Source organism: Carassius auratus, chromosome 15, assembly GCF_003368295.1.
Source record: "Carassius auratus strain Wakin chromosome 15, ASM336829v1, whole genome shotgun sequence".
NCBI lineage: Eukaryota > Metazoa > Chordata > Actinopteri > Cypriniformes > Cyprinidae > Carassius > Carassius auratus.
Window position 1 is genome coordinate 11415120 of NC_039257.1, and position 11818 is coordinate 11426937.

At 36.7% G+C, this 11818-nt stretch overlaps 1 protein-coding gene across 6 annotated transcripts; it reads right to left on the reverse strand.

Annotated features, from left to right (window-relative positions):
• Positions 1–1243: 1243 nt before the first annotated feature.
• LOC113115090 (coiled-coil domain-containing protein 1) lies at positions 1244–10598 on the reverse strand. 6 transcript variants are annotated; one of them, XM_026282364.1, is made up of 7 exons: positions 10547–10598; positions 10039–10210; positions 9713–9783; positions 9569–9615; positions 7711–9169; positions 3820–4018; positions 1244–2010 (listed from the first exon to the last, which is right to left on the reverse strand). In XM_026282364.1, exons 2-7 carry the CDS (start codon positions 10190–10192, stop codon positions 1958–1960), a joined length of 1983 nt encoding a protein of 660 aa, XP_026138149.1. In that variant the 5' UTR covers positions 10193–10210; positions 10547–10598; the 3' UTR covers positions 1244–1957. The 6 variants fall into 6 exon arrangements, with proteins under 6 accessions (XP_026138149.1, XP_026138152.1, XP_026138151.1 ...); XM_026282367.1 differs by having other exon boundaries at positions 1244–2007; positions 3866–4018; positions 10039–10215; positions 10547–10579; XM_026282366.1 differs by having other exon boundaries at positions 3866–4018; positions 10039–10215; positions 10547–10579.
• Between the last annotated feature and the right edge of the window lie 1220 nt (positions 10599–11818).

Sequence of the window (11818 nt, forward strand, 5' to 3'; positions counted from 1 at the left end):
CACACTTCAAACCTGTGGAACACAAAAGAAGATATTTTTCAATTTACAATCAATGGATGCTGAAGATTTTAAGCTTTATAAACGGACAAGGAAGCACCATAAAAAGTATTATAAAAATGGTTCATTCAACTCAAGCACAAAATTTTAAGTCTTAGAATAAATTGCTAGTTTATGTGATGAATATAGTCTGAAATTATAGTGATTGTTTTATAAAACAGGTACTGTATGAATGATTCTTTATAGAAGACAGATCTGGTTCTCACCGACTGAAAATGATAATGGATTATTGAACAATGAACGAGCAAATAATCAATCAGTGGATTATTAATTTGATCCTTTTCTCACAAACAGCTACTGTACAACATCAGAAGACTTAAATATAGCACACGAGTCTGGCTTTGGTTTTGAAATGGACCAAAGTATTCAATGATTCTGATTCATTCTGACATCGATTCATTATTACAAGTTTTATGCTATTGCAGATTCAGTGTCAGGGAGTAACTAGTTAAATGTAACAGAATTATATGCAATTCAATTACAAAAGAAATGTTACTGTAATTTTACAGTTACTGAGAAAAATATGTAATTAAATTACAGTTACTTTTGAAAATCTTAACAAAGATGGTTACATTTGAATATTTTAACACACATACACAGATTTAATTGATTGCTTTCCCAAACTGCATACGAGACACCAAAGGACACATACTTAATTAAAAACTGCTCTATGTCCAATTTAGGTTCATGGATATGCTTTTTTTATTAGCTGTTTTTCTAAGACATTGTCGTATAGCTCTGCACAGCTTTGATGTCAAAAACAGCATCATAGCTATTAACTAAATATGATTTTGAATCTGTATTTAACCTCAGAACAATCTCAAAGTAAGAAGAGGTTCTAAAGTTTAATTTTGTGGTGGCTGGAACACACTGGAACAGATTCGAAAACAGTTAATGCTATTATAGGCCTAAATGCTGTTTTGACATGCAATATTGAGTATAGCGCAGAGCATGTGGCAATTTGACCTTGATAAATGACTGTCCAGGTCTCATTAGCACAGCCTTCCAGCTGTGAGCCCTCCAGTCAGAAGATCCAGCAGGACTAATGAGACTGATGTTAATATTTCAATTTCTGCTGCATATATATATATAACTGCCTGTTTGTTATTGGACTGTTTATATAAAGACTTCAAAAGACTTATGATCAGCCCCTGACTGCACAAAATCATTTTCCATGCAGGCAACACACGTTTCTGAGTTTTTATTCATTTATCAACTGATACAGAGCTTGACGCTGATGTCATCATGCAAGGTAATCTTGACTATCACTCGTTAAGCTTTCACAACTCAGTTTCTATATTTCTAATGATACGAAAGACCTAGGATCAATCATTTTACAAATTAAACAGAATGAAATAAATTATAGTCAATCGTGCCATGCCATATGTTGCTTTGGAAGCTCTGATTTCATTTTCAACATATTACAGCTAGCAAACCAAACAGATCAGTCAACACAATTATAAACAACTGATAACATTCTATGATAAACAAAGCTCACATCTTAATGTGATAGTGGCTACATGGTCAAATCAAGGCAATCATTAACATACTACCACAAGAAAGGAATATCAAGCAACAAAAAGGAGGAAACTCAATCATTATGCATTGTTTTAAGTCTACTTGACTGTCTGACTGAAGAAGGCTGTGTTAAATTCTACACTGCCCGTTCTCCAATTTACAGTATACAAATATCAGATATGCAGTATACAGATGCCTTTTGTGGGATGCAAACGCATGCTGGAGCAGATATTCAACCGGACTGGATAAGAAGCAGAAAATAGAGAAAGAGTTCACACATCAGATGACATATCCAGCTTAATTGTACTATTGTTGGACACACACACAAAAAAAAAATCCCTGGAGAAAGCGTCCTTTAAGCCATCCACCTTGAGAAGGGTCTTCACTGCTCTGGTCCAGATGTGGCGTCTGTCTCTACTCCGTCTGTTCCCCCTGCTTTGTGAAATATGTTTATTTTTTTTAGATTTACTGCACTTCGGTTTGGAAACAAACAGCTGTCTAGGCAACTACTAAGTGACAAGACAACAATGTAACATCAACCACTAAAAAATTAAAATTAAAATTAATTTAAATTCATGAAAAATATCTGAAAGAATATAAAGAAAAAAATATCTGGCAATGGGGTATGAAAAACAAATTCAATTAAACCCGCCCACTGCCCGTTTACCCAATTGTATTTCAGCACCCCGGGTTGCCAGTTGGTGGAAAACACAGCAATTTCATTTCATTCATTGTCAAGTGCGCTCGTTCCTGTTGGTGTCACCAATCTGGCAACCTGCGTGTGACTCAAGTCTGAGGAGGAGGTGCCAGGTGAAAAAACCCCTTCACAATATTTTGAATCTGGACTGCAATACCTAGTTCAATCACTCGGTGTCAATCTTACATACAGGACCTTTAAGCCCTTAATTTAAGAATGTTTAGATATTTGTGCTGCACAAGTCAAAAAAAAAAAAGAATAAAAATAGTATTTTGCAGTGCTTGATAGCTACATTAGCATTATTCACAAAATATACCATATGCGACAGAGCATTACTTGTTGATTGTTTTTGCCAGAATATGAGTTGATCATAGATGGCCTTTTATTTTTGTCAGAGTAAAACGGAGCACAGCCTCGTTTCAGTGATGCAGATGCACCTGAGGATAAAAATAACACTTCCATACCTAATATGCTTAGCAACCGAGAACTGGGTTGATGTTGCTTGGGAAAAGCCTAAACTCGGCACAGAGGTGGGGCAGCGCAGCTGAAGGAGAGATATATGGGCCTGGGCTGAAGGTTGGAAGGACACCTTCATTCTCATTGCTTGCCCCACTTTCCACATCAAATGAGCAGATCTGCTCAGCTTGTCCTCAAAGGACAACACCAATAAAGGTAGTCCAAATGGAGGCTTTGGTGTGAGAACATTAACGTTATGGTCTTTCCGACAGCGTTGGCCTATTTGTTGCTTCAAAGTAGAATCTCCAGGGATCAACAGCTCGAGAACCATTTGCATACATACTGAGCTGGGGGAAACAGTTTATCCAGCATCTCTAGAAAACTAGGCAATTTTGTGCAAAAAATTAATAAATCACCCAAAAGAAAATTGAAAGGGGGGATATATCTGCAAGAAGCTTTAATATTGAGTCCTGGAATTGTGGAGGCTTAAACCACCCACAAGAGAAATTAGATTTGAGATATCTGTGTCTTAACAAACTGAAATATTAGAGACGATAGTATAGAGTGACTATGTGTACTCCGTTGGTGAATGGCCTTTTCATACGACTGCAATCTTTTAAGAATGATAGATGGGCTCATTAATAATTACTTCATTAAGAAAAGAATTATCCGAAGCACTCACAGAGTAATTAAAATGCACCCCTGAGCATGTCTTATTATGTTTACTTCGTATAAAGACATGACTCATTAAACATAATTTATGGATTTTTAATTTTATTTCATTTTGGATATAATAGAGTTCTTTTGTGGCTCTCCAACTATAATAGGCGCAATATTTCTTGCTTTTTTATTAAAAATCTTTGCTACGCAGAACAGAAAGATAGCGAATCAACACTCTCTTGAACTCTCATTAAAGTTCAAAGCTCTGGTTGTTTACTTCAGATCTCAAAGCCAAATTCTGTGAGGATATGTGAGGGTTTTTGAATGTCTTGCCAAACCGAATTGGATCAAAATAGCTGGCGGCCTTTGCACCATGTGGGATGGGTGTTGAGTCTAGCTCTTGACTATGACTGTTGGGGACAGTGACTAACCTGAGTCCCCTTGGCTGCCGTTGAGGCCCTCACCACTGCTGCTCACCTCCTCATTGGGCTTTTCACCGGGTTTCATCTTCTTCCGGGTCATATGACCACGGAAGCCGGCCTGGATTTTGGCAGCTGCCTTATTGGCCTCTGGGTCATCCAATGGGATGTCCATGATGTCCTCTTCCTCTTGTGGCTGGTTGCATTCCTCCTGAATGATGAATTATAAGTGATAAATTTAGCAAAACAAACACTGGCTGTACTTCGTATTGATTTTTCTCTTGCTAGAGTGATTCAGACTAAGTTCTTATATACCACCACAGTGGGTTTAACATCTCCTGGCCATTTAAGCCCTCTTGCAATGAGTCATTATCCATAAGCTCCACAGAAGTTGAGGCTTTCCAACTGAATGCTCCTCTTCTCCATTAAACTTTAATAAAGTTATTTCCATTTAACAAATAAAGGGGTTTTAGCAGAATGAACCATTTGGGTTCCCATAGGAACCTTTCAGTTCCAAAGAGAACCAATTTTTCTATCTAAAGAACCTTTTTCCACTTTAAAGGACCTAATGTGAAATGGATGTTAAAAGTTCTTCAAAGAACCATAAAGAACATGTATTTTTAAGAGTGTAAGAAACCTATTATCTGAACCTATTAAAATAAAATGAACTGAAACATAAATGCAATGATTTCAAATACATACAATCACCCAGATGCTACAAAAGTCAACTGTGACCAGCTTCCTGTGCTCTTTGAAGCATGTCAGCACACATCATAAAGCAGTGTGTGTGGTGGGATGTGATGTTATTTGTCTCAATAAGTCTTCCTGAAGCTGTGAAACCACATGCTTTCTCCCACCACGACAACTTAGCATTATGTAAAATGGCTCAGCAGAGGCTGGTTGGCAGTCTTTAAACTGCTTGAGTGAGGGTGATGAGCAGAAGTCCATTGTAAAACCCTGGTAGGAGCATGTCCACCCACTTTTGAACTAAGAATCGGCCTCCTTTTCATATTAACCAAGCATTTTGCCAACATATCTCATATGTGGCCACAGGCAGAGGCGTTCCACAATCCCCCTATAAATAAGCATCTGTTCATTTTACTGCTGCCTCTGAGGCTTAAAGCATGCTTACCCATGGATCACCTCTAATGAAACTGTGCAGTCACAAGCCTTTCCCCATGTCTATACCAGTCCATTTCAAATAAATGATACATTTGACTAATCCTTTTGCATACGCATAACAAACAAACAGCAAGCATAAATAATTGGGGTACCAGCAAAAGGACCTTTTTAGCCCATAAGCTCACATAATTGTTCATATTTAAAAACGAGAGCTGACATTTGTTAACACCAATCTATGCACAATAACTAGATTCATTTTATATCATTTGTTTCTCTATAATACCACTTTGCATGCTTTTTCAGATGCTTACCAAAAATGTTTGTTGCTGATGAAAGGTGACTGACTTTTTAAATATGCAAATGTCCTCATATACCCAGCTAATATAAACACGCCCTATATTCGTCATGGGTTTTAGGCGTTTATGTTTAATAGGAAGTTATTAATGAACATATTGTTTAATAAATAAATAAACAAAAAGAATAGATAGATAGATATTTTATATTTTTCTGTAACTTATATAGCGCCACCAAGAGTCCAACTTATTATTCATTTTTATTCACTGAGACGATACGCCTTTTTTTTTAAATGTAACTTCATATTATTTACAGTAAGCAGATTGTATATTTTAATACTTCAATTAATATTAATAATGCTATTAATAACATAAACAAATATTTGGGGATCCTTTGACGCCCTAATGGCTTAAGAGTAAACTATTAAAACTTAATCATTTGCATAGGAATAAAGAGTCAACTGTTAAAAAGTGTGAAATGATCGTGAGCACAAAATATGGATCTGAAGACATAAACCCATAATTTACTGGACATGAAATTTACCCCGGAAATAAAGTTTCGATATATTTGAAAAGTGCAGCTTTTCTCGGTCCTAAATCAGTAGCCGTAAGAAAAAGTTAAAGTATGCTTTCATTTATGATCAAACCGATACAATTTAGTTAAAAACAATATGTATTAATTTTATACATTAAATATATATATATATAAAAAAACAACGCTTAAAGTGGTCTATACTCACGATATGACAATCCATGACGCGCAATTACAGACGCTTATTAACGTGATCTCGTCTTGTGCAGGTGCAACAGAGAGTAAACCTCCTCACAGGGCAAACCGCTTTGGACGAATACGCCTCTTCTCCAACTATCCTTATAATTCAGAGTCTTAGGGTGGGAGGAGAGAGAGAGAGAGAGAGAGAGAGAGAGAGAGAGAGAGAGAGAACGCGCGACTCGCGAGCATCATCACTGACACTGTCACTCAGCTCTTTGCTCGTTGCAAATATTTAGTTTAATGCTGACGTTTACACCGCCATTATTCTCATTTTCCCGACACCTGTTACCACTAGGACCCGAGATACTTGATTTTCAGTGGAGAGAATGATAAAGAGACATACCATGGTCCAACCCAATTATATAACATAACTTTAAATAGTCACTGGCCAAAATATTCCTGAGGGCTATCATCATAAGCTACGAAAATACTAGAAGCAGCTCCCCACATCTCAGTCAGTCCCACACAGTCCGTGCCTCCTCCACCCTGTGGCAATCTACTGTAGAGTAAGACAAACAGACAGTGAATCCATTGCCCTTTATTTCTCTGGAACACTGCTGCATCTCCTGCCTCCTACCCTACCAAGATTAAAGAGAGAAGATGCAGCTCTTTTCTTGGCATCTGCTGGAGCTGTAAAGCTGGGAGCTAATGAAGTCGGCTCACAAAGCTCGAAGTGTTAAAACACTGAGTTTCCAAGAAGAAGATGAGGTGACTTTACAGTCGTGCCAAAGATTGATGATAACATGAATATTGTTCCTGAAAATAGCACTTACACGATTCCCTTGCTCCTCCTACAGCGTATAAAGTCATTGGACAAGAGTTGATATAGGTCAGGTTAGATGACCTACATTGGAGCGAGAAGAAGAGTGCTTTGCTTTAGTGTGTGTGTCTCTAATTAACCCCTACAGAAATCGAAACACTCCACTTTGGACGAGGAATTGAAAAGCGAAACAGCTAATAGGGTACATATTCTGTTTCTTTGGAAATATCACAGAACTCCAAAATCTAGATCAGTTTCTCCCTCAGATAAATGGTCGGTAAAATGTTTCCATGGAAACACCACCAAATCGGTGTCATTCGAACCCCTTTTAAAAAAAGCATATGGATTATCTTCTGACCTCTTGGTTTAAAAGATCTAAACCTTTCTGAATATCTCTTTATGAAATGTTGCAATCATTTGTTTGGGTCTATGCATAGTGTTTAAATGACATAGGATGTATGTATAGTTTGAGCTTTTTTTGAACCTCTCGCAGTCTTGCTCTCACCAGCTGGACTATTTCAGGACATCTTCAATCACTGTTCTCCAGAGAGACACAGAACCACACTGTTGAGTCCTTGATTTTATTTTTTACTTACTAACTTGGGACAATGAAAGGAATATTCTGCAGATGAGGATGAGGTAGGGCTGTTTGATTATGGCAAAAATCATAATCACAATTATTTTGCTCAATATTGGCATCATAATTATTTAATATGATTACTCACAGATTTTTGGAATTTATTGATTTTTTGGCTTTCTTATCCTTGAACATCAATTACAATACATGGGAAACAAAATAAATGTACAACTTATAAAACTAAAATAATAAAAGAAAAAAAGAATATAACATGTAACATTTATATTTCAAAACTTATTTTATACAAATACCACATTTTTGTTTACCAAATCAAAAGAGGTGGTGAAAAAAAGACAAGAAAGTAACAAAAATCGCTTACCTTATGTTCCATGCTGTCAGGATTTTCCTGGTTCTCTCTTTCAAGTGTTGATTCCTGCCATTTATCCCTTTGCTCCTCCAACTGATCCTCTTGATCTCCTTCATTCTCTGTTTTTTCAGTCTGTTCTTGTGACTCTGTCAGATGTTCTTCACTGATAACCTCTGTTTCTCCTTCTAAAGGCCTGAGATCAGCTTCTTCTTCTTCAAAAGGCAAGATATCTTCCACTGGTTCAGTATCATGGCTTAAATCCTTCTCCTCATCTTCAGTTTTTACCATATTTTGCTGAGGCATGTTTGAAATGTCCAGATCCATCTCTTCAGCATCACTGTCAAGATCACTCCCTTCATTTACGTTCTCTGTGTTTAGATCCTTCTCAGAAGCATCCACTGCATCAGTATTTAAAATCTCGTTGCTTATCATGTCCTCTGTGACTTCAGTTTCACTGTCGTTAACTAGCTTTGGGGTTTCCTTCTTCATTGCATCCATCATTTTAGAGGCGTTTTTTTCATCAGTGCTGTTCTCAGCTTCATACTCACCTGTATGAGTAGAACAGTGATGGTGCACTTCATCTAGAACATCTATGACTTCGCTATATGTCTCATCACTGTAGTCAATGTATGTGTCTTTCATTTCAATCAATGATCTGCTATTGATATCAGATGTGGAATCGGCTGCATCTTCTACAAAGTCATTGGTGCTGCTGTAGACATGATTAGTCTCTTCCTGGTTTTCATTGTCTGGTAAATCATCCTTTACTTCAGTATGTTCCTCTGATTCCGGTTCTACTTCAACTGCGTTTTCAGTAGTACTTTCAGTTGATTCCTCCACATAAATCTGCTCAGTGCTCTTCTCTTCTGGATCAATGTCTTCTAATAAATTATCAGCCATTTCTAAAATTCCCTGTTCAGCATCTTCAGTATGGCCATCATCATCATCATCATCGTCATCATCATCATCATCAGACATTTCATTTGCCTGCTTGCCTACATCCTGTTCAATATGTGAAGGAGTTTCAACAAAAGATTCATCTTGTGCTTCAAACTCTCCTTCTTTCAATTTTAGGCTTTCAGATGGGTGGTTTATCTCTTCAGCACATACATCCACATTTGCGAGACCACCAAAGGAAGGCAAAGGTGTAGGCTCAAGTTCTGATCTGCAGATATCAATATCTACAGCTTCTTTTGCAACCTCCTCATCCTTCAGTACCTCTGATGTTTGCTCTGGAGTCCTGCTGGGGTCTTTTAGCTCTTGAGCACATATATCAACATCTGCTGTTCCCACATAGGGAATATCCACATCGGGTCCACGTTCCGTCTCACCGGATTCCTCATCGAGCTTCTTATCTAACTCATATTTTTGCTTCACTTCAGTGTCCTCAGAAATATTAGTGTTGGGGTCTTTTAATTGAGAGCTTAGGGTTTCATTGTCTCCAAAAGTTTCAGAACGGCCAGCGTTGTTTCTGAAAATTGACATGTAAGAAGGCATGGGTAATTTTATATATGCAACAGTGATTGATAATGTGGGTAAATAAAAGCACAAACAACTATAACAGGAGTAATAAATGAATCCTAATGTACAACCCAGATTGATATCTGTGCTCTGACACTACAATCAATCCTCTGAAAGCCACCCACCAAGGTTCGCCCTGCTATAAAACTGCAGCGCTGCTTGAACGTACAACCAGAATCAAGAAAATCATATCAAAACTGCAGGCAATCCTATGAGTCATTTTCAGTTTTATTGTCTAAATTTTAATCTAAAATCTCACACTGCTTCACTTCAGGCTTGGCTGTTTCTCTCATCTGGAAAACTGTTAGGGGGAGTGAAAAAGTAAAATCACACTTCCTCATCCACAGACCTTGTATTTATTTTTGGTGAAATGTAGTTTCCTTGTATTGCTGTGCCCTGTTTTGAGAAGAACAAACACCACGTTAGAAGGAACTAGTATAATCTTAAGGTTCAAAAAGTGTGGTCTCATTTTTAATCAGTTTTTTTTTTATACCTTAAATGAGTGATTATTGTAGAACCTGTCTTCCAACTTTGCACCCCACTCTGCTGGGTCTAGGCCACTTTCTGAAACAAAACATGCATTCGTTTGTACATTCATTATTTTCAAGCAATGCATCGACAATATATTTGATCTAATAATAATTCTAGCCCTTGCAAACAAAATCGGTTTGGCTTTGGCTTGGACAAAGGCATACTGTATAAGCATACTGTATAATGGCTAACTCATATAAGAGTAATTTAATATATAATAAAAATACTAAAGTGCCCCTATTATAGATTATGAAAGATTGATGTTTATATTTAAAGCATCTCATTTACCCTCTCTGGCTTTAAGAAGGTTTGAGAAGTAGATAGAAGCAAAGGTAGGGATGTCCTCAGGCTGATCTCTCAACACTTCTTTAGCGAGACCCTCCAATAAATTCCCAAAGCCTCTCGGGATGCGCAGGTTTGTGTTGGAGAAGGGAACAGACATCTTATACAGCTCTCAGGTCTGAGCTTAATTAGGGGAAAGACGTGTTCATTAAAGGTAAATGGTGTTGTAGACTAATGTTTTCCACATAATTAGAAAAAAACATATATTAAATGCAATGATTAACTCATTAAGATGTTTAGCTTTACTGCATGATATTCACATATAGTGACACTGACAATACATAATATGTTGTGCTAAAAATCAACTAAATGAAAGACAAACTCGTTTTTTTCCTCTGTAAAATGAAAGATGTATAGGAACACTTGTGCTATCAAGCTTTGTTTCTTGCTTTGTTATCGGGAGTCAATATATTTTTAATCATTTAGCCAGGTGTACTGGTGTGATGTTTCTTACCGTTCAAAGCGAGTCGAATGTTGTCAACCGTTGCTATGCAACCGACACATGGTTCCTACTACCGATAGCGGAGAGGGTCAAAACGTTACGACTTGTCATGTTCAAAAGGCAAAACGTCAGTAGGATACCCCAAAATGTTGTGTATTTACACATGCAATATAAAATGATATGTATTTTTGCTATAACGTTTTCTGCACTGTAGCCGGTCTCTCAGGGAAGGTAATATTTTCAGTATTGACGCACACGATCGATATCAAGTAAATATTTAAAGTGGTAGCATAGCTACATTAACTCTACAGAATAGCCTTATTAGAATAGCTGCTCCCAAAGTCACTAGACATTAACTTAAGAGAGTTTATCTATTTTATTTATTTTATATATATATATATATATATATATATATATATATATATATATATATATATATATATATATATATATATATATATATTCATATTTGCATAATTACAAACAAATGACGCCATAACTGCATGGTATTAAAAATATGTCATTATAGCTAGACTCATATTGACTCAGGTTTTACGAGCTATTGCTCTGTCTGTACACTGATAAATCCCTGACGATCGAGATTACCGTGAACTTTATATTTTATTTTATAATATTTCTTAAATTATCTCGTGTTTTCTGTCAGTTCTATGTAATTCGGCGATGCTCGCGTCGCGAATCGAGAGTCAATCGGTCAAACGATTCACGATCCAGTTCGAATCATTCTAAAAATTATCAGGCATTGAGACGTTGAGCGCTGTTTAAAACAGTAGTAATGGGATATAGGCTAATACTAAATAACAAATAACAAAAAGGTATCAAAATTTTTTCTTAATTTAAACCAAGCCCGCAAATGCAATCCTGTCGCATGTCAATGATACTGTTCAACACCTTCGTATGCAGCCGATACTGCAGGTAAAGACAGTTTTGTTAAAAAAATAACAATATACAGAAATATAGGTGAAAATGGTAAATATGATAATGTTTTTGACCATACAAATAACCACCTTTCAGAGTCCAAAGCTCGCTAAATGTGTGAAGTGTAAAACAAATTGCAAGCATCAATTTCTAACCTTTTATTAGTACTACAGCAGGCAAGGTATATTGGGGTTTGGGACATGTTCCCCCTTAAATTGACAAAAATAAAAATAATTTAGAGGGGTCTGAACTGGTGTTTGAGGTTATTTTTACCACTGGATAAAAGAAAAAAAAAAACACAATTGTAAAACTGGACTTCAGACACAAATTATGTAAACCATTATTTTA

What these genes read in the sequence shown, in the direction of transcription:
- LOC113115090 (XM_026282364.1), bottom strand. Translation starts at nt 10,192, where the DNA reads ATGTCTGTTCCCTTCTCCAACACAAACCTGCGCATCCCGAGAGGCTTT. An exon ending in CTGACAGCATGGAACATAAG is followed by an intron (nt 4,019 to 7,710) that starts GTAAGCGATTTT and finishes TTCATCATTCAG; the next exon opens with GAGGAATGCAACCAGCCACA. An exon ending in CGGCAGCCAAGGGGACTCAG is followed by an intron (nt 2,011 to 3,819) that starts GTTAGTCACTGT and finishes TATTTCACAAAG; the next exon opens with CAGGGGGAACAGACGGAGTA.